General features: G+C 40.2%; 3 protein-coding genes and 1 long non-coding RNA gene across 5 annotated transcripts; 3 read left to right on the top strand and 1 right to left on the bottom strand.

Moving 5' to 3' along the window:
- Positions 1 to 392: 392 nt before the first annotated feature.
- LOC115736269 (DNA-directed RNA polymerase II subunit RPB1-like) lies at positions 393 to 9,282 on the bottom strand. Of its 2 annotated transcripts, none has more exons than XM_030667870.2 (15): positions 8,984 to 9,282; positions 8,345 to 8,608; positions 7,366 to 7,665; positions 7,126 to 7,284; positions 6,810 to 6,971; positions 6,463 to 6,683; positions 6,245 to 6,386; positions 5,810 to 6,145; positions 5,416 to 5,702; positions 4,943 to 5,201; positions 1,759 to 4,862; positions 1,518 to 1,589; positions 1,200 to 1,253; positions 975 to 1,120; positions 393 to 720 (listed from the first exon to the last, which is right to left on the bottom strand). In XM_030667870.2, the coding sequence occupies exons 1-14, from the start codon at positions 9,065 to 9,067 to the stop codon at positions 1,006 to 1,008; spliced, it is 5,559 nt and encodes a 1,852-aa protein (XP_030523730.1). In that variant the 5' UTR covers positions 9,068 to 9,282; the 3' UTR covers positions 393 to 720; positions 975 to 1,005. The 2 variants fall into 2 exon arrangements, with proteins under 2 accessions (XP_030523730.1, XP_030523731.1); XM_030667871.2 differs by having other exon boundaries at positions 975 to 1,114.
- LOC125312875 lies at positions 7,925 to 26,818 on the top strand. The gene is made up of 3 exons (XR_007196937.1): positions 7,925 to 8,111; positions 18,997 to 19,003; positions 26,791 to 26,818. It is a non-coding gene; the product is annotated as an uncharacterized LOC125312875 (long non-coding RNA).
- Positions 13,214 to 14,533, top strand: LOC115736386. Its single transcript, XM_030668079.2, has 3 exons — positions 13,214 to 13,480; positions 13,943 to 14,085; positions 14,277 to 14,533. The coding sequence occupies exons 1-3, from the start codon at positions 13,283 to 13,285 to the stop codon at positions 14,416 to 14,418; spliced, it is 483 nt and encodes a 160-aa protein (XP_030523939.1). The 5' UTR covers positions 13,214 to 13,282; the 3' UTR covers positions 14,419 to 14,533.
- On the top strand, positions 22,585 to 26,526 carry LOC115736482 (probable prolyl 4-hydroxylase 10). The gene is made up of 8 exons (XM_030668206.1): positions 22,585 to 22,965; positions 23,341 to 23,431; positions 24,244 to 24,341; positions 24,450 to 24,547; positions 24,810 to 24,939; positions 25,044 to 25,231; positions 25,400 to 25,488; positions 26,155 to 26,526. The coding sequence occupies exons 1-7, from the start codon at positions 22,772 to 22,774 to the stop codon at positions 25,471 to 25,473; spliced, it is 873 nt and encodes a 290-aa protein (XP_030524066.1). The 5' UTR covers positions 22,585 to 22,771; the 3' UTR covers positions 25,474 to 25,488; positions 26,155 to 26,526.
- Positions 26,819 to 26,939: the final 121 nt, after the last annotated feature.

Here is a 26,939-nt window from a genome sequence, read left to right as displayed (position 1 = left end):
AGATATAAATGTCGCACAATTCGTGATCTGGAGTATTAGTCCGTGACCCCGAGACTACTTTAAAACAAACACTGATCTAAAGCTATTTCAGAAAAAAATTATCCCGCTTCACGAGTTCTTTTGAAATCCTCCCCAAGTTTCACTTCTTGTGGCAGCTAAATTGACAAATGTTCTTTTCCATGTCTTGTGCTATAAGCAATCTGCCACTTTCTAAAACCGGTAGGCAGTGCCAGAAGATACAATTTCCCGTTGTTCATCAGGTTCTAAGGCTCAAAAACAGAGTATACAATTGGCAGATGGCATCAAATTGATACGTCACTAAACCTAAGCCTCGTTGTTCTTTGTCATCTATGGCAACAAACAGACAAACTCATCGTTGACCCAGGTTGATCCAATGATCACTTGGCGCAATCAAGATTGAAATAAGACATTCTGTCATTCACCACAAAGACCAAATAATAGTCCTGAACTCGACACTAGTCTTCTGTTCTTGTAATACAAACTCTCTACGGTAAAAGAGCCTAACAAGAAGCGAAACAGTATTTGTCCATTTCGACAAACGTCCTATTCCCTTGGACTGACAATACATGCAACTAAATATATACACACTGCCGTAACATATAGTTTGCGGTACCAAAAAAAGTTTTCACTGTGAACAATATCCACTTCGTCGTCAAAATTCAATGACTAGACGCTTCCTCCAGCGAAGGTTCAGACCACCTGCAGATTGATTGAATAACAGAGAACATATCAGCTTTGGGGATATATACCTACCGAAAAGTCGGAAATTCTACGTGTTTTTTTTTTTTAAACTCTTTTTGACTTGCAAATGGATATGCCACCATATTAACTTCCAAAAGTATATCGTTAGAAACAAATAAAGAAGAAAGAAAACTAAAAGCCACCGCACATGACAATTGTCATCCATGTAAAATCCTTGCAAACATCAGTTGTACTGAGGAAATAAACATCACCTATTTTGAGCTTTCCTAGCACTAGTTTGCATCACCGACTGCTCCCGTCATCCTTCTTGCTCTCGTCATCCTTGTTGCTCGGAGTGTACTGGCTGGTAGAAGAAGGCGAGTATCCAGGTGCACTTGGAGAATATGCAGCACTGGGGGTGCAGATTAGTCAAAGATTAATCAAGTTAGGAACCATGTGCTATCCACATTTTTCAACACCCAAGGCTAGTAACTCACCTGTACTGAGGAGAACTTGGGCTGTAATCTGGGTTAACACCTGAATTGGATGGGCTGAAGAAAAAATACCAATTAGTTGACATAGTAGATTAGACAATTGTGCATGAACTATAAATGTGCTGACTTAACACCACTCTTTTGGGAAAGAATACTCGACAATAGCATCATAAAAGCACGGCAGACATGTGAATTGGACTAATTGACCTTTAATTTTCCACGGGGGTACACAATATCAGACAATTTGACTTTCACATTGAAAGCAGACACGTCCACTTGATGATGTCCCATAGACTGAAGATTGAAATGATAAACCATTACCTGCCAGGACTGTATGTTGGGCTTGATGGAGAATATGACGGAGATGTTGGTGAGTATGATGGCGATGTGGGGCTGCAAGAAGACAGACATCTTCAATCATACTAAACCTAAATCCTGCCTTAACAAAGAATAGCTTGACCAATACAACTACAGTAAAGAATAATGATAATATGTGGAAAACATGCAAAAATTAATAAAATCAGAGGAAAGCTTCTCTGCCATGCGTGCCAACACAGTTTACCTGTAGTTTGGAGATGTAGGACTGTAAGGACTGGATGGTGACAATCTTGGACTGCTTGGTGAGTACACCGATGATGGGCTGTATTTGGCCGACTGAGGGTTGTAACTTGGAGAAGTAGGGCTGTAGCTTGGTGAAGTTGGGCTGTAACTTGGTGATGTTGGGCTGTAACCAGGAGATGTGGGGCTATAAGCTGGCGAAGTTGGGCTGTAGGAAGGAGATGTAGGACTGTAAGAAGGTGAAGTTGGGTTATAGGATGGCGACGTTGGGCTGTATGAAGGAGATGTTGGGCTATAAGATGGTGAGGTGGGGCTGTATGCAGGGGAGGTGGGGCTATACGCAGGTGATGTGGGGCTATAAACGGGAGAGGTCGGACTATAACTAGGTGATGTAGGGCTGTAACTTGGCGAAGTGGGGTTGTAGCTGGGAGAAGTAGGGCTATAAGATGGAGATGTAGGGCTATAAGATGGGGAAGTGGGGCTGTAGCTGGGAGAAGTTGGTGAATATGAAGGGCTTGTAGGAGAATATGCAGGACTTGTTGGGCTATAACCAGGAGAACTGGGACTGTAGGTTGGAGACGTGGGGCTGTACCCAGGAGATGTGGGGCTGTACCCAGGTGATGTGGGGCTGTAACCAGGTGAAGTCGGGCTGTATCCCGGTGATGAGGGACTGTATCCAGGAGAAGAAGGGCTATACCCCGGAGATGAAGCAGGCGAGAAGGCCATACCACCAACATAGGGAGAAAACTGAGCATCTGTAGTTGGAGAGAGTCGGAGGTTTGGGCTCAGCAAATAACTTGGAGACATCATACCCTCATGGTAAGGAGTTCCAGAGATTGGTGAACGTGCAGGTGTCATGCCAAAATCAGGACCATCCATATAACTAGGCAGCTGAAGTTCGATGGCATGCTTCAACATCTCATCATTGAGGTACAATGCACAGTCTCCTGTGCCAATGGGTGCAAGCTGACCCAACATAATGTTCTCCGTAACACCCCTCAGATAATCTGATTCGGCATAGACAGCAGCATCAAGAAGAATGTCCACAGTTTCTTCAAATGAGCATCTCATCAGTGGCCCAGTGTCATTTCGATTGATGCCATGACGTGTAATGGCCATCAAGTGGCCTCGGTATGTCATGGTATCACACAATATAGCCAAATGCCGATAGTTCACATAAGATCCATCAAATGATATGACAACACGCAGTTCATCTAGTAAGGAGCGACGAACTGCCTCAATACCAAGAACTTCAATGATTTCTATTAGATGATTGCTCGTTGTCCTTGTGGCATCAACTCCTTCATGACACATGACAGCTAATAGGTTCACACCTTCAGTATCTAACATCCACTCAGTTTCTGGCTTGAAGCCATCATTCTCATTGAATTTGTTTACTTTGCCATTCTTGATAAACACCTTGTTAATATCTGGGATCCCTCGAAGAGCCATTTCTGTGAGCATGTTGCTCTCAATCTTCTTTAAGAAGACATCATCTTCTGCAGATTCATCAGTAAGCTCCCCTTTCGGAGCTTCATCATTCATGATACGAATGCGAAGAATGAGCTTATCGGCATTGTCATCGTTGAATATGCAGTTCAAATCGTCATCAAATTCCAGATTGATCTTCCCCGCAATATCGGCCATGCTAAGCTTCTTATCCACCATCATTTCCCGATTCAACTCTATGCGAAGCAACCAAGGAGAAATCTTTTCAGGGGCGATCTCTTCATCCGGCATTTCATAGTAAGATTTGACGAAATCAACATCCTCTTCAATTATTGTGGTCGTAGGGTCTGGATCATACCATACTTCAGTGGCTTGAGTTACACTGCGGAGAGTAGTGTACTCCAAGGCACATTGAACACTCTTAGCACTTTCCTTTGTCTTGTTCACCTCAGGTTTCAGATAGACGGAAAGGGAGGGCGTCTTAATTTTTTTGGCAACGTTAATGATTTCTCTCAATCTAGGAACACCAAGAGTGACATTCTTCGCACTCACACCAGCATAGTGAAAGGTATTGAGAGTCATCTGGGTGGCAGGCTCACCAATAGATTGTGCAGCAACACAACCAATCATTTCCCCCGGAGCCACTAATGATTGCAAGAAACGCGCTTCAATCTCACCAATCACCCAGTCAAAAGCTTCACGAGTAAGCCTATACTCCTTCAACACTCTCTTACTAGCAAATGTGCTACGAAGTAAGATATTGAAAAAGAGAGTTGCATTCTTTTGAGCTTCAACACTCAAAGCATCCTCACCAGGAACAACCTTAAGCCTCTCTTGAAGCTTATCAATAGCCTCTACAACCTCCACAGGGTGAATATCCGAAGGCCTCCTTAAGTCGATTTTAAAAGTCTTCTGGGCATTCCAAATAAGCCTCTTGAGGTTGACAGGTAATGGCCAAGTATTATCACCTGTAGTTGCAATCTCTGTTCCAAGCTGGTATCTATCAGCTTCAAGTTTTTGAACTTCAGCATCAAAGACATCTTTCAATTCTCCAATCGATCTCAGATCCTCAGCATTTTCAGGCAACATGTAATCAGGGTTCCAGCTCTCATCATCTATCTCATATCTGAAAAGTCTGTCAAATTCTGACTTCTTCATTTTCAAAGAATCCAGTTTCTGAGATTCAATCCAGACGGAGTCCATACCATCTTCACCATACAAAAACTGTATAACATCTCCCAACGAGTTCCTAACTGTTCCATCATATTTGACCATAATATCCTCCATAGCCTTCACTAATCGCCTCTGGATATATCCCGTCTCAGAAGTCTTGACAGCAGTATCAATTAGACCTTCCCTACCACCCATAGCATGGAAAAAGAACTCCTGTGGAGTCAACCCACGAAGATACGAGTTCTCGACAAATCCACGACTTTCTGGCCCATAATCATCTTTTGTGAAATGGGGCAGAGTTCGATCTATGAATCCAAACGGGATCCGCTTACCCTCAACATTCTGCTGACCAACACAAGCAGTCATCTGAGAAATATTGATGAAACTTCCCTTGGATCCAGCAGTAACCATTGCTTTGAGATTGTTACTCTCAGATAAACTCTTTTGGGCACTACTTCCAGCATCATCACGAGCCTTGTTCAACACCTGAAAGATCACAAGTATGTAATTGTTTGACTTATAGAGCCTAAAATGAGAAGAATATGCGTGGGGGAAAATATACAGACCTGATTCACTTTGTTTTCAAAAGATTCCATCATTGTTCGTCCAGGTTCAGGCTCTAACTTTTTCTCCTGAGCATCTTTTATAAGCCTTTTCACTTCATCTTTAGCCGAAGAAATGGTCTCATTAATTTTTTCCATTGTTGCTGCATCAGCGATGGTGTCTCCAATACCAATGCTGAAACCATTCTGCAAAAGCCAATAGTTGACAAGCCACTGGGTATGTCCCAAGAATTTCCGGGCTGCATCTGGGCCAACCTCTTCCCTGCACAGACAAATATTACCATCAATACTAAAAAAGTAGCCAGCCAAATCTTCGAAGAAGCTCTACCGTGGACAAGAAGAAGGAATTTCAGTATCCTGAACACAAATGTTATAGCAAATCCAAGTTCCAAAAGTTCTCACGCAGGTAGACATTTTCTAAGAGAATTCATCTGCCAGTAAATCATCCAGCTGAAACAAAAGTTGAGAGTTTGTACCAGATGACATGTATGAGACTTCCTGTAGATGTCCCAAGTGTCTTCTTGCAAAGAGTACCCGAAAGTAACTCCCCCTTCTCAATTCGAACTTGGGTATCTCCTGGAGTTATAAATCCTGTTTCAGACTCTGCGTGCCATGCGGAATTTCTCAGGAGATTGATCTGCTTGGGAATGATGAGATTGAACACTTGCTTTCCCGTCCAAAGAGGCCTGGGCTTCAAAATAGCAGGAGTGGGAACTTTCCCATCAAAATCCTCCCACCACATCAAGACGTTCATGAAAACATCCTGTGAGGGGGAAAAAAAGAAACCATGGACTTCCGAAGTCAAAACTCAAACAGAAAATAAAAACTGATAAATTTGCAAAACTATCACGAGGCATTCTGCGGAATCACCTTCTCAATAAAAGTATCCCTCTTTGTGATTTTACGACAACCTAGGAGTGTATCCTGGACAATTCCCATCACTGGTCTATTGGATTGAGGTGAAACAATACACTTGGGAACCATCATTAGCTCCAAAACTTCTGCTCGGGTTTCAAAAGACTGAGGCACGTGCATGTTCATTTCATCTCCATCAAAATCAGCATTGTACGGTGAAGTTACAGATAAATTTAGACGAAAAGTCGAGTATGGCATGATCTTAATTCTGTGACCCATTATAGACATTTTATGAAGACTGGGCTGGCGATTGAACAGCACAAAGTCTCCATCATTCAAGTGTCGCTCCACCTGTAAAAGAGTACTTCAAGTTAAATAAGCTGTTTCAAAGAATCCTTCTTACTTATCAAAAACCCAAAAACGAAGAAGAACAAGGATAAGGGAGAATGCCTTGTAGCCTAGTTCCAAATGATGATCGCTACTTTTTTTCAAATAGCGGAGATCAAGTCTCTGTCCGTCGTCCCTTATAATATATTTAGCCCCAGTTTTACCAGGTGGCGGATGAGGCCCATATTCAACAAGCTCCTTTAACCTGTTTTAAGATAAGAAGAAGAAGAAGAAGAACGAAGAACGAAGAAGAATGAAGAAGAACAGCTAAGTTTATGAACCTCTCAATGTTATAAGGAGTCACGGTTTCTGGATACGTAAGATTCAAGGCAATACTCCAAGGGACGCCTAGTTCATCAATATTAATTGTCGGATCAGGTGTAATGACTGTTCGAGCAGAAAAGTCGACTCTTTTTCCCATGAGATTCCCTCTAATCCGACCTTCCTTTGCCTTAAGCCTGCTGCAGATCGACTTGATAGGTCTCCCAGACCGCTGGGTAGCCTGAGAAGTAATAGAAGAAATGCACGCATCAGTACCTTAGACACTTGAGGCATGATACAGGATAAAGACAGACAAAAATTATTTTCATCTTCAAATTCTACAAATGGCTTAAAAGAGTCAGCAGACCCTTGGCTGTCCGGGCAACTCATTGTCAAAGTATGTAGCAATGTGGAATTGCAACAACTGTGCAAACTCCGATATGATATGTGCTGGTGCACCATTCCTCTCCTGTTGCCTTAGATTCTCATTATGTCTTATAATCATTGCCAATTGATGCGTCAGATCATCCTGTATACGAAAACAGGCAAGACGTAAGTATATCCTCTCATTTGCATAAGAGTTAACTCATCAAGTTAATTCTAACAAACAATCCAGAAAAGAAGTAAAGCATAATATCAGATAATTCCATATACAAACGCCAGAAAGACGAAGAAATGCTTGCCTCACTCCTGGAAGAGGTGTCCATCATCACAGAGGGCCTCACTGGAGGTGGAGGAATAGGTAGAACTTGTAAAATCATCCAATCTGGACGAGCATATTTTGGGTTCAAGCCTAACAGCTGGCAGTCGTCATCACTTATTCTCTTCAGAACGCTGAGCACCTAATTTTCACATTAACAGTCTGTAAAGCTTGTCAAAGTAAGAGGAAAAATTAGTTCTGTTCATGCATATGAAAAAATTACCCTTTCAGCAGAAAGTGTCTGTTTCCTTTCCACAGGTTCAGGAAGCTGATCCTGATCATCGTTTTTCTTCCGCTGGGCCTTATATTCTGCTATCATTTTCATTCCTTCAATGGTAAGCTTTGGCTGCTGGGCACCACAGCCCCCACGACTCTTTTTCACCGGCTCTTCTGAGCCTTGATCTTGTACATCAATCTCATCTCCACCTTCACATTTTGATTTGTTTTTACACGCATCTAGTATCTTCTTAAGCCTATTCTTAGGATTTCTTATTCGAAGGGCCTGTTTGAACTTGTGGTCTTCCTGCAAGAAGTCCAAAAGGTAAGTAGCTATTACCATGACATAAGCTTGTATTTTTCTATGGGTTCATATGTTTGAGACAACATTATAATTGGCATCAGGAGTGGTGTGAAAGCAACAGTTATCTATAAATATCACTCCATTCAACCCTCATTTGTTCAAAACTATCCCATTAGAATCCACAATACTACAGCTTCAACATTCACAACAATCGATTTTGCACCAGATCATATCTGGAAGGAATCAAATTTTAACACTCAAAAGGAACAATGTATTGCAGCCTCATCTTTGCAATGTCAGAGTTACCTATGTCCAATTACACCTTCAAATAAAATTATACAGTATCAGCAATAGAACCAAACTGAGAGTTCTGCATCAACAAAGCTCAGTCCTGTTCAAAGGTTCAGAAGACAATGAAGCTCCTCAGCTAATTCTTACATACAAATAGGGTTATCCACATCGGTACATCCCCCACCACCCCAACTGTAGATCAATTGGGAAAAAAAAAGAACAAATTAAAATTGGAATTTCAGCATTGAAACTTTGGGAACTTTAACATTTCCCCTTGCAAGTCTAATATTGACAAATCTCAAGAAAATAAGAGTAAGTTTTGGATTGCCTAGTACTCCAAGAATTGTGATTGGAACCACAGATGTTTGTTAAAGAGAGTGCGCACGGGTACCTCGTCTACAAGTATTTTGGAGCAATTGAAGCAAACACAGCGCATGATACTCAACACGGTCTTCAGGAACCCAATATGAAACATCGGCTTCGCCAACTCCAGATGCCCAAAGTGCCCAGGGCACTCGGCCATGTTTGCCGTGCATGTCTCGCACTTCAATTTCCTATCAATCGTGCCAAGACGAGGATCACTCAGCCCACCAATCTTCAGCTTGCCCCTCTCTGTCGTCTCACCGTGCTCAATCTGCACTACAGACATTTGCCTCTGCACAACCAAACAGAACCAGCTGCACAATCAGAACACGCACAGAAACCCCAAAACCATAACCGTGGATATCAGAACCTCAAAACAAGCCACAACTACATCATTCCCGAGCGATTTCTATTCTAAACAAAAAGCAACAGCAGCTCAATCAGCACATAAGCACTCAAAACGCGGTTGAAGCGCATAGAACCGCAGTCCCTAATCCAATTTCCGAACTCAACACCGAGAGAAAAAAACCACAACCTCAAAACCACTGGCTCGATCATTGCTCAAGTCACTCACAGCGCTTTTTTTCCGAGTTAAACACTCCTTAAACCCGGCGGAAAACAAACGCAACGAAAATCGCAGAGAAAGTTGGAGGGAGAGGGAAATTACGATTTCGTCGGGGCTGAGGATGCTGAACTGGACCATCCGGACCTTGGCGACCTCCGCCGGAGAGAAAGGGAACCGAATATCCATGGCCGATCCGACTCCGCCACACGAACGCCTAGGGTTTTACGGTGGTCCTAAAACTTTTGAACTGAAAAATTGAGGGGCCGATGCAATTCGAGTTCCACTTAATTCGTTCTTGGTTGATCGTTTGTTTTTCTTTGTTTTCAAATTTTGGCGGTTGCAGCTGGAAGAAGAAGAGGCTGCTGCCGCTCGGATCTCCCTCCGACTCTCGAGCAGCAGAGAGACTTCGGGAAGAAAGCAAACCAAGGGAGGGGGCTGAGGCGGTATTTATAGAGGAGGATGCGAACTTGGCTTCCACGCAACCGCCTAGCCATCTGTTTGGCACTTGGGTCTGGGCAATCCCTGTCCTGGTGGAATGCTGACCTTGCGCAACCCCAGATCGAGTCTGATTGGCACTTGGGTTTACGCTATCGGAGATCGAGTCTGCTTACTGCTTGGACTTCTCTCTCTAGAGGCTCTCTTCAAGGTCCGGATCAGCCAACTGCCAACGCTGAGTAGTTTGTTTTACGAAAACTGAATAATTTAAGAATTTTTTTCTTAAAAATTGATTAATTGTATTTTTTTATAAAAATAAATGAACAAAAAATATTTTTATCGTCCACTCAAATATTTGAACATAAGTTGTTGGTGGTGACGAAAATATTTTTTATCTGCTAATTATTTCAAGAATTGTGAGTTATCATTTTTAGAAAAATATTTTTAAATTTCTTATTTTTCGCATAATAAATAGAGCCTAAGTGAGCGAGTGGCTTGGGATATGTTGGATTAGGCTACTCAAGTAAGCAGAGAATAATAAAATGGAGACTCAGGGCGCGCATGGCAACAATTGTGTTTCAAAAATTAACTTCTAGCCCGAAGTTAATTTTTATACTTCTACTCCAAAAGTAGATTTCTGATCAAAGAAATGTGTTTGATAGCAAAACAAAATTTCTGCTTTTGAAACAGAAATTCGTTCGGTAACAATTGAAAATTTCTACTTCTAAAACATAATTAAAAATCTTCTACGAAAAATTATTGATCTTAACTTAAAATGCACATTATTGGAAAAAAATTAAATGCAAATTTTTGCTCCTGTCTATTTATGGAATCCACGCTGAATGTTATTCCATCCTATTTTGTTGTAGGTACAGGTGGTTCAATTCCCCTTTTTAATCTCGTCTACCATCAAACTTACAAATAGTTAGGTCAATTGCTCGGTCCATTTTGCCATGATTATGTCTTTGTAGATGCTATTTAACCAAATCGTGAAATATTTATTTCTTTTACTAAAACACTTTCATGTAATACAAATTTAGTGAAAAATTATTATAATGAGTTATTATTTAAAAATATATTTTTTATTTTTTAAAAAATATTTTTTTTATTTATTTGCCGAAGGAGATTGGTGGCAGCGGACAACGGTCATCGGCGATAGATTATCTCCTTCAGACAAATGGCTCTAAAATCACTTTTGAAGAAAAAAATATATACTTCAGAAGTAGAAAAATTAAGTGATGTAACCAAATATATTTCTACTCCGGAAGCACTTTTGAAGCATAAATTCTTCTTGAGAAGTGTTATGGTGCATGCCCTAGGTGTCGCTCGGTCACGATATCAAGTGTCGGCCCGTGACACTTGGGTGCACTAAATAAGAAAAGAATCGATCATAAGATTTTGCGCCCGGAACGACAAAGAAATTCATATCACTTCTACGTGCAAATTTTGTTGTTTAGAAACTTTTGCTTGTAGAAGTATGTAATTTAGAATAGCTGGGTAGTACTTCTCGTAAGTATTGTCTTTGGTAGTTTTTCTCATATTTTAGGGTTTGCCAATGCAGCGCCCAAATTATTTGTACGTGAACATAGGTTGTGCCTTCATTCAATTGATCAAGTGAAAAGTCATTTAGTTCTGTCACTGATTGCGGCGATCGGAGCAAAAAAAAAAAAAAAACAAAATGAATACTTACTGAATAAACTCTTAATATGGCACTCCGAATAATAGGTCCGATCCGGGCAATCCCAATGCGACCGGCCAGGTCGGATCACGCCAAGTCATAAACAACGCTTTTGTGAAACTTGGTCCCTTTTTTGTGTTTTTGGTTCAAAAAACGTGGTCCGTTTAAATGTGCGTAAATTACGAACAAAGTCATGGTCGGCCCATAATCATTTGAGCAATCGCCACCGATGACACAACGGCGACGAACACTAGCACGTTAAAGACCAGTCTACCAAATGGCCAAATTGGTTCGGCACGACCAGCTCTTGCTGGGTGATTCTGTGTTTCACTTGTTTGGATGATCGCTTGCACTTGATCTCGTTGTTTCGTAAGCTAACCTTAGTATACCGAGCTTTGCTCGGGTGGCATGTCCATAATAGAATAGGGCGGTCCGTCTCTTCTTCCATCTTCGTACTCAATTCGAGAAGGGATTATTACTCTTAGGGGTGTCAAAAAAGTCCGCGCTGGTTCGACCCTGCCCGACTCGACCTTGCCCGGCCCAAAAATTCACCCTAATTTTCAGGCCTTTCGGGCCTGCTTGGTCTTGTTAAGATCGGGTTGGGTCGGGCCAGTCCGGTTCCTACTTTTTTTTTTCACCCATGTTTTCTTTCTAATTTATCTTATTTTCATTTTAATTTTTTATATTCTTTCATTCTACGACCATGTCAAGTGATTTTAATTCAAAAAAAGAAAAAGAAAAGAAAAGAAACATACCCGACCGGATCCGACCCGATCCACCCGAAGAGGATTTGGGCCGAGTCGGGCTTGGCATTGTTCGGTTTCGGGCCGGGTCTCGGCCCGGCCCGTTGGCACCCCTAATTACTCTTTATCAAAGGGAAAAATGGACAAAGTCTGCTCCGACGGACTTCTTATTTTATCGAAGTCGCATTGTTTTTAAATTTCGAGTCAACATTTACACATCATACTAAATTTATGGTCTCCTCATCAGTCCAACAGACCACCACCGTACACCAAAAGTAAGGATCAGTTCATGGATTGCATAGAAAAAGGTCAAACGGTTGGGTCGGTTCAGATTTGGGTCGAGCAAGAATGATTCGACCCATATTGATTCATTCATCCGTAGAGATCAATTTTCATGCAATATAAATCTAATAACTCATGTCCGACCCATATAGCTAAAACCCTTCTTTCTATATGTAATCCAATTTTAAAAAACGTATTTCTTATAAATTTCTATTTTTCTATTTTTTTTCTTTTTTCGACAAAATCGTCGGATTTCCTTCTTCCTCCGTCGGCCGGCGATTGACGCCCAACGACCCGGATATTAGCGACCGGCGGACCCCAACGAGCTTGAGGCTAGATTTGTATTGTATGAAAATTGGTCAAAACATGTTAAATATATCAATATGAGTCGGTTCACTATAGCTCGAGCTCGGTTGTGGTTATCATTGACCACCCGCAACAGATGATTAAGGAAAAAGGAAACGAAATAAAAGAGAAAGAATAAAACAAAATAAAATAATAACAATTATTAAAAAATTGATTTTCTCAAAAAAAAAAAAATTGTGGCCCTTGTCTTGTCGCCGACGACCCTCGCCAGATTTCATAGAAGAAAAAGAAAAGGAAGGAAGAAAATAAAATAAAAATTACAAAAAAAATCAGAAAATTAAAAATTCACAAAACGTGTTTGTAACTCACGTAAGATAGTCAAGTAACTCATTTATGTCCCATTTAAAACTTGTTAAGTAGCCCATTTATAACTCAAGCTTGTTTTTAAAACTAAATGCAACCCTTTTCTGACCCGCATTACTAAACATAGGTTAATGCACGTGTTTTAGACCATTTTGCCATCTCTACATGGGTCAGCTCTTCAACTATCATTCTCCACATAGGAAGTGCCTGGAATCTCTAACTTTGGATCATTCTCTTAATAGTTGTGGTGAATCTAACTTGGAAGTTGTCATCTACCGGTCAAACCGTTCTGTACTCTCGTCTGCCTCTCTCATGGCAAAGAGTCCACAAGCCAAGATGTTCAATTTCTCCAGAGTTGACTCCCGCAAACACCACTCAGATTTCACTGAAGCAAAACCAGGGACAAAAAGGAACAGAAAGTTCCTGGTTTGACAGTGGGAAATGAATTCATGTCAGTGCTGAAAGTTAGGTTGGATTGGTAGCCCTGGACAGGACTTGGTACAGCAGCAGCTGTGACCCTTTGCTGCATTGTTCTCATGTGATAAGCAAGGCTTGCAGACAATTGGCAAAGGTTCTTCTGTTCTCTCTCGGAAGATGCAGCACGCCAAAGTGGGAGCGGTGCCTCCTCCGCCGCCGCCGCTCCCCAATTTCAGGGCCAGGAGAGCGGTCGCTGAGACCAGCGTGACGAACAGGGAGATTGCCAGGTTCTGGAGGCAGAAGCGCATCGAGGAGGAAGATCACCTCTTGGCGGCGATCAAGGCCGCGGCACGTGTCAGGGCGCGGAAGCTCTCGGTGAGATCAAAATCGTCGACTGCAAACATGATCAGCGTTCGTATAGAATGAATGTAGCTCCATCCCTATAGGTTATAGTGAGTTTTACTTCGAAACGTCTCGAAAGGCGGCATGTCAAGCAATAGAAGTTCTATATAACCATTCGCCGGTTTTAACAGTTTAGGATGTAGTTTAAACCCCTCCACACCAATTTCGTCAAGATTGTTCCATCAAACACTGATACGCAAAAGCTAACATTCTACATATGAAATTTCACATCTTATGCACAACATTTCGAGGTTGCCACGGGGCAGATCAATGAAGCCATAAATTCTATGACCTTCGGAGAGCATTGAAGAGTTGCGATGAAGTGGCATAGGTTGCGCCACCGCTTCCTCGATTTTACGGGCGCAGATGAACTTCGAACATCTGCAGTTTTTTTTTCCTCACAGCCAGGACTCATTAAGACATTGTTGCCTTCAGGAGGACGACTACAAGCGTTTCGTGGAGTCTTTAGATGATGTAAACGGCAACGCCAAGGAGAACAACGCGGCGGTGGCCGCTTCCCACATGATGTGGAGCCACGCCAAAGAGGAGAAAGAAGTGCGCATCGGAATAAAAGACTGGTGAGGTTTTGCTTGGGTTCTTCCTATATGCATGTTTGGCTTCAGAATACTAGGACTAGGCTTTTGCTCCTCCCCGAATGCTGGATAATAAAAGATCGCCAAAGATGGTCTCGTCGGCATAATCGAGTCGATCGGTGGATCTAAATGCCACGAGTTGCTATTGATGCGTGTCGCGCGTGTTCCATCCGCAGGTGGACGAAGAGCAAGTACGCGTACTTGAACCAACCGGCCCTCAAGTCTATGGATCACCCGAGAAGAACTTCCTCTTACACTCCGAACTGTTTCTCGTACAAGCCTGTTCCACTGTATCCGACTTCTCTCGGAGTGTTTTAGCACCCCGTGTCGTCATTCGGTTTGGTTCGTATTATCGCTTGCAAAATTCATTCGAGTCACGTGCTGTTTCGACCACTTCTGGTCGGGCGCCTGCAGATTTGCATCGCGCTTGATTAGCTCCAGATTCTGCAAATTATCAAGATTTGCATTGCGTCGACTAGCTCAGGCATCTTTAACTTATCCTCGATTTGATCTTCATTTGTGTACACATTCATTTGTCAGTTCCAAAGAGTTTTCCCCTTTTGATGGTTTGCAAGATCGGGAGGAGCGCCGGCACGATTCCTACCGTGCCGACGCTCTCCAAGTCTCCGACTAATTTCACCTGCTCAAGCTGTGATCGAGGCAAGAAAGTTAAGCTGAACACCGGTTCATACATGAATCGGAATCGTGACCTGAGTGCCAGTGTTAAGCAGATTTTAACCATTCACAAAAGCAAATAACCAGGGCAGATCAGGGAACATCAAAGCCTAATAATGCGACATTGTCTAGTGGAGACAGACAGCTTCTCCATTTTGACTTTGACCCAATAGGAACCGGGGGCCTTCGATGGTGACATCGTCTAACCATTAGGTGAGGTAATTTACTACAAATAACTGGTCGCTGTCTAATTTAAAATGAATTACATTTATCAAAATTAAGGCCAGCTTATTTGCCGAACCTAACGGTCAATACGTACGATATTTCTTATATCGACATCAGACCTAATAAAAATAAGAATTAATACCACTGAGAGCCTAAATCGGTACATATTTGATAAATTTACTGCAAGCTATCCCAAACCGATATACATGTGACAAATTCACCCTCCATTAGTTTTTGTTAGATTTTACCATCAAATTGCACAGCTGGATAGCACGTGGAAGTTGGCCGACGTATCAATTTGGATTTTTGATATGTGTACTAGTTTGGAGATTTTCATGATATTAACCAAATTTAACGTAAACTAACGGTAATTGATGGTAAATTTGTCATAGGTGTACTAGTATGGGATTTTATGCTGTCAAAAAATTAGTTTTGAGTAAATTTATTATAGGTTGAGATTTTTTGCGATCAGAAAATTAATTTGAGATAAATTTATCACATGTGTATCGGGTTGATTTTTTTCATGGTATTAACACTAACAAAAAATAGAACAAAGAGGCAAAAGGCCGCATCGATGGGAAACTGCATTAATAGGAGGAAAAGGATAAGACACGTGGCATTGTTTAGAATGCGTTGGTACAAACTGCTAGTCCACTACAGAAACACCGTATAAAACCCTTACACAGTGTCTTTCAACTAGGCATATGTTGGCGACAAATTGATTGAAAGACACTATGCGTAGCATAGGTCGATGCGGCAGGAGCCGAAACTTCGATGATTTACCCCAAACGCGGGATGCTACCATATGACCCAACCTGGCAATAGACAGTTAAAGTTGACGTGGAGTCTACCTTCCCTACCGCCACCTCTTAAGTTGAGAGAAAATATTTTTCTTCCATTTATCCTAGGAAATATCCCGAAATTTTACATCCCGAGGTCTTGTTTAGGACCAAGTATAAAACCCTTATCTTAATTGGGGTATTAAATTTTGAAATGTTCCTCCAAATAAAGAAGTAATTAATATATTACATGTCAAAAATTAATTGTAGAATATTTACTGACAATTTTGCCCTATGTTTCTCGTTATTTGCCTTTTTTATATTTATAGACATTCATTATGATGGAACAAAGGAAATTTCCTAATAATTAACATACACATGATCATTTACATTGTTTGCCTTTTTATTGGTTTTCTTTGTTTGTATAGTTATCTTTCATGGTGTTTAATAATTACTATTCAGGATATACCAATCAGAAGATTGCCATTCCCCTTGTTCACAACAATGATCCCTTCATATATTGCCAATTGGATTAGATGTAGAAAAAAATATAATCTAGTCTAACTTAACGTAATATATTTGTGTGTGTGTGTGTGTGAAGGAGGGTTGTGGTGCATTAACGATGTGATTATATTTTATTTGTTTAGTAAAAAATCAAATATCCAAATCCTAAACCTCGACCCTTCCCCGTTTTATGGCAATTAACAATTGTCCGCCACAGGCGATGACGGGCTCTTCGCCGAGGATGGGGATGGGGTTCGAGTGAGGCCGAAGCACTACTAGGGGAAGATTACGTCCGGTGACGACGATTGTTCTCAACCATCTCTTCTGCAGATATCACAATGCTGCCACCATGAAATGCGTCTCGGCCGCCACCACCACGAACCTTCTCGCCGTCTCTTTGTCTCACCCATAACTCGCGATCACCCTCTTTGTCTCTTGCAATAAGAGCGATTTTAAGGCTCGCGACCTCATATAGAGGACTATGTGCAGAGTCAACCTTCAAGGTCCTTAGACAGTCGAGTCACTTCACAGTGGATAGGGGTGAGCATATTTTCAAGGTAAAACTTGGAATCATACTGGTGGAGTCCTATTCAGTTTCAGGTTCCATGGCATGCAGAGTAAGTTCCAATTTCTACTTGCTTGGAACCTATCTATCGATAATAAGTTTATGTATTTTTCTTGGTATATATCTTCGTACGATCTTGCGATATTTCATGTACGGAATTTGGAACCAATGATCCGAACTTTCATTTCCGACGATACTATGACTGAAATTTTTACTTTGTTAATATTTCAAATTTATTTATATATCTAATTATGAGTTGTGATCAGTAGATTGTAACAGCAAATTGTGGTCATTAATCGTAATGATTTAATGTAATCATTCAATTAAAAATACAAGTGAAATCTAGGTAGATCTCGAAATCAACCTTAAAACTTGTGATATGATAGGTTCTAGATTATCTATAGGATAAGTTTTAGGTTTCAAAACATGAGGGATATATTTTGACAAGTAGATTTTAGGTTTTAGGTAAAATATATATGGGACTTGAAATCATCCCTAGCGATGAATCTAACCCTATCACAATGGTAGTGTGACGGGGACATGATGTCGGCGATGAATAGAAAGAGGCGGTAAGAGAAAAGAACAATGGAGGCCGACATCATTAGGAGGAAGGTAACGAAATCAGGGTGGGTGGCGCCAATGGGACCCACTATTTTGGTAATTCTACCCTTTTAAATCCTTTGGGGGGAGCTGGATGTAGTCATTGCCACGGGCCGGGTTGAGATAGGAATCGACCCGGACCTAGCCCGAGTCAAATCCAGAACTGGCCCGTTGACCGGGGCCCGCGGTTCTAACCTGGAACCCGCCCCGTAGCATAAGGGCCCGATTAATGTTTCTTCAAACCTTGAACCAAGCCCGTAACCGGCGGTTCCGTGCTAGTTTCGAATTGTGAAAAAATGGGGATAATTTTTTTTTTAAAAAATTTAAAAAAAGAAAAGAAAAGAAAGAGCCGTTGGTGACCGATGATCACCACTCCCCACCTAATTTTTTTTCTTTTTACTTTACTAATTTCTAACTTATAAATACCCCTTCTCATCTCTCTTTTTGTCACACAAATTCTCTCTTCATCTCAATTCTCTCAAATTCTCTCTAACTTTCAATTATTCACAACATCCAATTTATTATTTTCTTTTCTTCAATTATTCAATTACACCATTTTTTCATTTCTTATTCAATATTTCAATTATTCTCATTCTCTCTTTCAATTTTTCTTAATCCATTATTTTCTCACCATCTCATCCAATTTTTCTTATTCTCTAATTCCTTATTTTCTTTATTTATTATCTTCTTTAATAATTTCCTATTTCAAATTCTTTTTTCATACCCTATATTTTTTGCATTATACCATATTTTTATATATATATAAAAATGGCAAGTGGAAGTAGAACTAGTGGCAAAGGCACAAATAAGGTGGGGGAGTCCGATTATCCTCCTAGTCCTCGTGATTATGAAGATTGGTGACTCGAAGTTGATGTAGTTGATGAAATCAACATTATTCCTAATATGGAGCAAGTCCAAATGCAAGAGAATCTTCATCCTCCTACCGGTATTGAAGAAATCTCAACAACAAAGGAGCTGGAGTTTACATCCGACTTATGGGGACCACTTCATGAAGATTGAAAGATTTGATATAACTCCAAAAAGGTATGATGTAATTTGTAAACATTGTGAGATAAATTACAAATATATCGGTGGAGGCGGATATGGAACATTTAAACGGCATCTTAAGGCGAAACATCCAACCGAAGGGGGAATTGACACCAAGAAAGAACAAATTTCCGGGTACGCCAATCCTAACACCCCTCCTTTATTTCATTATAATGAAAAAACATATAAAGAAGAATTAGGTACATTTGTTTCCGTTGAACATTTATCATTTAGTTTTGGTGAAAGGTTTGGTTTTAATCAATTTATATAAAATGCATGTGTTCCACAAGCAAAGCGTGTTCCTAAAAATACACTTAAACACATAAATAAATATCTTTATAAAAAAAGGAAAAAAAAATTTACAATTTTTTTTTACGAATTCTAATAGACGTGTGCATATAGGTTACATGATAGCGATATTTGGAGTAATCATTGGCAAGTTCATTTTTATATGGATATAACATGTCATTGGATAGATAATAATTGTAATATTAAAAAAAGAATTATTGTATTTAGAGTTTTTGATGATAGGCATACGGCAAATAATATTTATAGATTAATTAGGCAAATTTTAGAAGAATATTATTTGCCCAATAATTTTTTTTCAATTGGTTTTGATAATACGTGGCAAATACCGCTTCAATTGTTGAACTAGAAAATATTTGTAAATCTTTTTTTTGTGGATAATTTTTTCACGTTAGATGTGCTTGTCGTATTTTAAATTTATCCGTACAATATAGTTTAAAAACTCTTGATATTTTTCTCTACCCAATAAAAATGGCAATTCAATTTTTATGAAAACATTCCCAAAAAATGAAAGAATGGTTAAAATTTTGTAGAGCAAATGGAAAAAAACCAAAAAGATTTCCAAGAGATGTTCTAAATCGTTGGAATTATACTTACGAGTTGCTTAATGAATCTTTTGCATATAAAAATTTATTATGTGCATTTATTTCAGATAATATAACTCAAAATAATTTACACCCACAAGAATGGGATATTTTAATTTTTTTTTATATTTTAAAATTTTTTAATGATGCAATTTATACATTGTCCGGTGTTTATTATCCTACTACATATTTATTTTTAATAGAATGTATTAATATTGTTTGAGTTTTTGAAGAAAATAAAAATGATTTAGAATTAAGTGACACTATTGGAACAATGCGAATAAAATGGCTACATTACTATAGGGAAATTCCTATTATTTATTTAGCTGCTTGTATTTTTTATCCACGTTGTAAATTAGATGGTTTAGGTAATTATTTGAATACATATTATGAATGTTTACATTTAATTGATGCGGTAAATATTAGAACTATACAAATAAGGGTTAAAAACGCGATAATAGAATTATATAATGAATTTTGTAGTATATATAATCTAGTTGATAGTGGATCTTCTCAATTTAGTGACATACAAAGTGGGAACATAGGTAAAATTAGTAGAGGGTACCAACTTATGTTGCACAGGCAAAAAAAGCAAAAGGGAGGAATAAGAAGTAATTCCGAAATAGAAAGCTCTCTAATCGTTTCTTTTGAGTTTGATGAATCTAAAGGCATCATAGATTTCACAATATTGGATTGATGGAAGAGGCATTCCACCCAGTACCCAATTCTTGCTCTAATTGCAAAACAAATTTTAGCAACTCCTTATTTGACGATTGCGGTAGAATAAGTATTTAGCGCTAGAGGCAATATTTTGGACGAACGACGTTCAAGATTAGCTGTAATATCTTGTCCCACATTGCCTAAGGAGTGATGTCTTGGATGGCTTATATGGCTAGGCTCTCCTTAGACTTGAAAGATGCGTTTTTCGAGGATTGTATGGGCGGCTCTTGGAGGAACAAAATCATGAGGAGTTGGCGAGCCTTGTACTGCACTCCAAAGATGACAATATCTTGTAAGTGACGCAACGGAGGCATGGTAGGCCTAGGCCGTTACGGTTGGTATCAGAGCCAACTTCCAACAGCATGTGGGGCTGCAGTTGGTGCCATTGAGGGCACAGCGGATACGCGGTGCCGCCGAGGGGAAAATTTGTAACATCTTGTCCCACATCGCATAAGGAGTGAGGTCTTGGATGATTTATATGGCTAGGCCCGGGAGTGAGGTTTTGGATGGTTTATATGGCTAAGCTCTCCTTAGACTTGCAAGATGCGCTTTTCGAGGATTGTATGGGCGGCCCTCGAAGGAACAAAATTGTGAGGAGTTGATGAGCCTTGTACTACACTCCAAAACGAACAATATCTCGTAAGTGACGCAACAGAGGCGTGGTGGGCCTAGGCCGTTACAATTGGTATCAGAGCTAACTTCCAACAGCATGTGGGGCCGCAGGTGGTGCCGTTGAGGGCACGGCGGGGATCTGTGCCGGCGAGGGGGAAGTATGTAACATCCCGTCCCACATCGCCTAGAGAGTGAGGTCTTGAATGATTTATATGGCTAGGCTCGGGAGTGAGGTTTTGGATGGTTTATATGGCCGGGCCCTTCTTAGACTTGCAAGATGCGTTTTTCGAGGATTATATAGGCGGCCTCAAAGGAACAAAACGGTGAGGAGTTGGCGAGCCTTGTATTGCACTCCGAAATGAACAGTATCTTGCAAATGACGTAGCGGAGGCATGGTGGGCCCAGCCTTGTATTGCACTCCAAAACGAACAATATCTTGCAAGTGACGCAACGGAAGCGTGGTGGGCCCAGGCTGTTACATTAGCTCCCGATTTGGTGAAGGCTCAAGCTTGTGTTGATGATTGGACAAAGGCTAAATATAGACAATAAGAGATATATCGCAATAATGAAGCCGAATTCTTTGATGACGGAGATATCACCGATCCCGGTATCGGGACGGATAGCGACAATTAAGAATGAGGTAAGTATGGGGTAATTAAGGGTAAGAGAACTATATTGGCTTTAATTTTTCTATCCCTAAGAAGATATGTAGGCGCTTAATGATAATTCATTAAATTCAAGCTCCCCTCCTTGTTTCCCTCCAAATTTGATCACAATTGTATTTGATAATTTTTTCCCCCAATTACAACTTGTAAATTACAATTTATATTTGATAATTTTTTTCCAACAATTTGTATTCTCATTACAATTTGTATTTGATAATTCATTATTTCATAATTTGATAATTCATTATTTTCTTTTATTTTATAATTTATTATTTGATAATTTGATTACAATTTTATTACAAATTCATTACAATTTAATTTTTAAACTCAAAAACTATAACGGAAACTTGAACCGAAACCGGAGGTTTCATTTTCGGTTTGGAATCGGAATAGGCCTCGAAATCGGCCCATAACCGCCAATTCAAAATCGGAATCGAAATCGCCACTTAAGGGCTCGATTTCGGTTCCCCCTAAATTGGAATCGGAATCGCCGGTTTATGAACCGGAACTGGTCGGTCGCCGGTCCGTGGCCATGATTAGTTGGATGATCCTTGCATTTGGCAATCGTTCTGTTTTATAAATTTTTTCTAATTTTATTTTTAGGAATAGTTTCCAAGTAGGAAAACACATTTGATAATTGCACAAAATTTCTATTTTCGAAATAAAAAATAAATAAAAATACATTTGATACGAACCTAAAAATTTTTATTTTCAATTTTTTTTTAGTTACAAAAATCTCAATAGATATGGCAAGGACCGGCGAGCTGCAGTAGAGAAGATCTGCGATCGTCGGCGGCGACCAACAATCGATGACGAGGGCATTGGACTCGTGGTTGTTAAGATGAACATTAAGTTACACTAAACTTATTTTTCTAAAATGACATTATTGCTCTTTTTATTTTTGAAAACAAAAAAGCTACTTTTCTTAATTTTTAATTTTATTTTCCAGAATAGAAATTTATTCCCGAAAACAAAAAATCAATTTATATTTTAAATAAATTTATATTCTTTTTCTGTTTCAAAGAATAAAAGAATAGAAAAACAGAAAATCAAAATAGTTACGCGTGCCCTTTATATCATGCTCTTTTGATAATCTCAATTTATCAGTCAATTAGAAGTAAATATTCGAACTAATCGGTAATTAGTACGTCTTTATTGATAAAATAATCCTCAGCAACCACGCTGTTATCACATGACGAACGGGCATGCGTTGCGATCACTTCGCCTCTCTCTCTCTCCCTCTCTCCCTCGGTGAATCTTATACAGCGACGAAGAGAAGCACACGGCAATTCTCTCCCCATTACGGAGCTCGCTCTTCTCTTCGTCCTTCTCGATCTCGCTCACGCCGTTGGGTCTCCGATCGCCTGACCGGCCTCGGATCGTCCACGTATGGCGAAACCGAGGCACTCGCGCTTCCCGCAGCGGAAGCCGCCGTCCTCGCAGCTGCTCCGCGCCGTGCTCCTCATCTTCGGCTTCGTCGTGCTGATCTTCCTCGTGCTTGGCGTGTTCTCGTTCCCCAGCAGCTCCGGTGGCTCCTCTAAGGCGAACGATCTGAGCTCGATTTTGAGGAAGAGCGCGGAGAGGTAGGTAATGAGGCCTCGGATTGCTAGAGTTGCGAGTTAGCTGGTAGTTGGGCCGCTATGTTTGAAAACGTTGCTTCAATTTCGCATCTGAAGGGGAATTCACTTTTTCCTGGTCAAGTTTGACTGAGAATTTACTTGACTCGCTTATAGATGGAGGAGGTATTAGCGACTTTTAATGTGGTTTAGATGGAGATGCAAAGTGCGTACTGTCTAAGTTGACTGAGAATGTGGATTTAATTTAGATGCAAAGTTGAGGTAGGTCATAATGATGTGAAAATGGACTTGCTGCATACTATCCAATCTGAATGTTGCTGCTGGATTTGCTATGCGACAATTATTTGAGGAGAAAATTGGTGTTCTTGTATGGTGATGCAGGAGTGGACTTGGAAGAGATGGAGACAGAGGCGAGCAGTGGGTTGAGTTGATCTCATGGGAACCTAGAGCGTTTGTATATCACAATTTTTTGGTAAGCAGGTTAGAATTGCGAAAGTTTTACTGCATATCATTTCATATATTGGTAATGCCATTTCCCAGTTGTTGGATTTTGATTTTAATAAGTTATTTTGTGTTTTAATCTGCCTTGCTTCTGATGTGCATTCTATGTGCCAATTTCAAAAATCGGCACATTGGGATGTAATTTGCTGTTCATGCTACTAGTCAGTCATCTTACTTCTATTTTCACTGATCTTTGAATGGGTCTCCATCATCAAGTACAATACTGCCTCACCGTCAGATTCTAGAGTTTCAACAACTATATGGACATCATAGGAATCATGTACTGAAAGAAAGTCAAAATACTAAAAGTACGCAGGTTGTTAGTTTTGGATTTGATTGAAAATCCTGTCAAGGTGGCAATTTAAATGGTGCAGGGTCATGTCCTCTAGCTGATACATTTTCAGAATCCAGTGAGATGGAATCGATTGAATAAGTTGAATTCCAACTCAATCATAGATCAAATGAGTCATCCTTGAGGCTTTTTATCCATTGGACAATGACCTTAATGTTTGCTACACCGTAATTTCCTTGTAAACCCGCCTAAGTAGGTAAAACCTGGCCATGAAACACCTCACTAACCTCATGGATTAGGGCTGTCCATAATTCAACAATGCTCAATCAGGCTTGACTGCAATTTCCTGACTAAAATCCTCATCCATTAGCCTAACATATGATGAGTTGGAGGAGTAGGGTTATATGAGTTAACATTTACATTAGCACATTTGTTATAGTCCTGCTCTTGGATTTTATAGCCTTTAACATTGCCAAGCCTTTTATGTGCAGTCTGAAAACGAGTGCAAATACCTGATCGAAATCGCCGAGCCCCATATGCATAAGTCAACTGTTGTAGATAGTGCTACTGGAAAGAGTAAAGATAGCAGGTTCAATTACCATCTACAAACATTGAGCTTTTAACACACCTCAGTTTCATCCCTCTTCATTAGATATTTGCTCAATAATGTATTCCTTTATAATCTCATTGTATGCAGGGTACGGACAAGCTCAGGGACGTTTCTGAAGAGAGGGCGTGATAAGATAATTAGGGATATTGAGAAAAGGATAGCAGATTTTACCTTCATACCCGCAGGTATGCAATGGAATTTTCTTAACCACCATCATAACCTACACATCAAATAAAAAGTATTGATGATTAGGATTGAAATACTTCAATTGCAGCTGTCAAATTAATATCTTGAAACTATTGTCTAAATCTGTCTGTTGGAATGTCCGCCAATTCGTGGATACACAGATATTTTTACAGGATAGATCTTTTTGCCCAAGCATCAACGACATTCTAGTAGCAACGCTGATTCGATTTTCATGTATTTAACAAACTTAGCAAATTGTAGAGCATGGAGAGGGACTTCAAATTCTCCACTATGAAGTTGGGCAGAAATATGAACCTCACTATGACTACTTCGTCGATGAATACAGCACTAAGAATGGTGGTCAACGAATAGCTACTATTCTCATGTATCTGTGAGTACAATGGCCTTTTAGCTTTTGCATATAGTTGTATTAGTACATACTGTGTTGTCCCTTTATGTTCGTTTTGTGACTTCTCCATCTGCATATAATTACAGCTCTGATGTTGAGGAAGGAGGTGAGACAGTTTTCCCTGCAGCCAAGGGCAACTTTAGTGCAGTACCTTGGTGGAACGAGCTTTCTGATTGCGGTAAAGAAGGACTTTCCGTTAAACCGAAAATGGGTGATGCACTTCTTTTTTGGAGTATGAAACCTGATGGTGTTCTGGATGAATCCAGTTTGCATGGTTAGTTGTGCTCTCTATTTGGCAGTCATGCGTTCTTGGTCATACCTAGATTTCGTAATAAAATAGCATGTCGAAGTCTGTACTTATTTACTAAAGTATATATGCTGATCTTGTAAATGAGTTATCGAATTTGTTCTCCATTCACTTAGCCATTCTGATTCATGTCAGGTGGTTGCCCTGTTATTAAGGGGAACAAATGGTCATCGACTAAGTGGTTGCGTGTGCATGAGTACAAAATTTGAGATCCTGAGCAGAAGGTAATTTTTTTTCCACTGGGAGCAGATGATTACGGTACAAAGGCTCTGTGTTTTAGTACAAGTATCATTTTCAACATGAAGTGGTTCATGATCGTGTTTCCTTGCAGTAGCGATTGCTATCAATATATGATACAGTGATAGGTTCTCTGCTACTAAGTGTATGCATGTTAGTAAGGTAATAGAAATTTCATTAATCTAACTTCTAACCATCTGTTCATTGCATGATGGATGAAATATTTCTGGTCTTATCTTTTGCGCTATTTTATGCACGCATAAGTTTATTAAATGGAGACAGATTCAGGTTACGTGAATTTGTAGCAGATGTTATGTTCAGTTCTAGGTTGAATGAATCCGAATATGTTTACTGTCTGGAAGGTGTAGTCTGCTGAGGCTGTTCATAGACATTTTGGAATGTTTAGAAAGGATTTAGGAAAGCGTTGGCTGGATAGGTTCATTCACCTAGTGTGTCGGTCATGCTACAGATAAGGAAGTTTGCCTGCTTATTAGATACTGCTTTCACTTATGTGCATGTATCACCGTGATTAAAACTGAATTATCGCCCTTTTGGTGTTCCTTCCAGAAATTACCTAGATTTTAAAAAATAAGTACTGATTATTGCCTGTTACTACTCCATCTTGCACCCGCTAATATGTGCTTCGTTTGCAGGTCCAAAGGTTTGTGAACTCCTACTGTTGTAACATGTGTGCATTCTCGGGCAAAAGCCCCATCTTTTGGGTCTCATGTCCATCTTTCACGTTAGCAACCAGCATGCGGGGACAGGCAATTTTGTGTTGTCTTCATAGTCCTAGTGTGGTACTGAACAATTAGCTTGTACCCCAGCCCTCGTCTGTCTGTCTGTCTGTCTGTCTCTTCCTTCTCTCTTTTCCAGAATCAGTTTAGAGCATGAGGATGCTGCCGAGTGCTATAATTGTGAACTTCTGGAAGCAATGGGCGGTGCGTTTTACCTTGCCCACCCGTTATGTACGAGTATAAATTTCATCACATAAGTTATGAATAGTCATTTGCCCTTCTAGCCAAGATGTGATCTCAATTGTTGCTCGAGCCGGAATCGGCAAGCATCCACAGAGCCCTTCCAATTTGCAATATGGGAATATGTCTCTGCAAAAAGTGTTTCATAATGTAGTGGAACGTCGCTGCCTGGATTTGGCCTTTGTTGGTACCCAAACCAATCAAAAGACCAAAAGGTCCTTTCGTTCTTACTCCGCTATTATCAGGAAGAGTGGTCCCGTGGTAAAATGCAATTCGGAACTTCCACATGGACACCCGACACGTGACTCCTAGTACATGTGGATATGGGATCTCCACCACCTCAATAATGAATTTCATGCGCTCTCTCTCTCTCTCTCTCTCTCTCTCTCTCTCTCTCTCTCTCTCTCACTTAATTCGTTTGTATTTACTGCTTTGAAAGAAAACGTCTCTTAGGTATGGAT

The sequence above is a fragment of the Rhodamnia argentea genome, chromosome 11 (assembly GCF_020921035.1).
Source record: "Rhodamnia argentea isolate NSW1041297 chromosome 11, ASM2092103v1, whole genome shotgun sequence".
Classification (NCBI taxonomy): Eukaryota; Viridiplantae; Streptophyta; class Magnoliopsida; order Myrtales; family Myrtaceae; genus Rhodamnia; species Rhodamnia argentea.
This window is presented reverse-complemented; position numbering and strand designations above follow the sequence as displayed.

Excerpts from the sequence above, each read along its gene's own strand:
- LOC115736269 (XM_030667870.2), bottom strand. The coding sequence starts at position 9,067 with ATGGATATTCGGTTCCCTTTCTCTCCGGCGGAGGTCGCCAAGGTCCGG. Across the intron at positions 6,146-6,244 it reads ATTTGGAACTAGGCTACAAG|GTGGAGCGACACTTGAATGA; the intron begins GCATTCTCCCTT and ends ACTCTTTTACAG. Across the intron at positions 1,121-1,199 it reads CCAAGTTCTCCTCAGTACAG|CCCCAGTGCTGCATATTCTC; the intron begins GTGAGTTACTAG and ends ACTAATCTGCAC.
- LOC115736386 (XM_030668079.2), top strand. The coding sequence starts at position 13,283 with ATGCAGCACGCCAAAGTGGGAGCGGTGCCTCCTCCGCCGCCGCCGCTC. Across the intron at positions 13,481-13,942 it reads TCAGGGCGCGGAAGCTCTCG|GAGGACGACTACAAGCGTTT; the intron begins GTGAGATCAAAA and ends TGTTGCCTTCAG. Across the intron at positions 14,086-14,276 it reads CGCATCGGAATAAAAGACTG|GTGGACGAAGAGCAAGTACG; the intron begins GTGAGGTTTTGC and ends TTCCATCCGCAG.
- LOC115736482 (XM_030668206.1), top strand. The coding sequence starts at position 22,772 with ATGGCGAAACCGAGGCACTCGCGCTTCCCGCAGCGGAAGCCGCCGTCC. Across the intron at positions 24,342-24,449 it reads GGAAAGAGTAAAGATAGCAG|GGTACGGACAAGCTCAGGGA; the intron begins GTTCAATTACCA and ends CATTGTATGCAG. Across the intron at positions 25,232-25,399 it reads GGATGAATCCAGTTTGCATG|GTGGTTGCCCTGTTATTAAG; the intron begins GTTAGTTGTGCT and ends GATTCATGTCAG.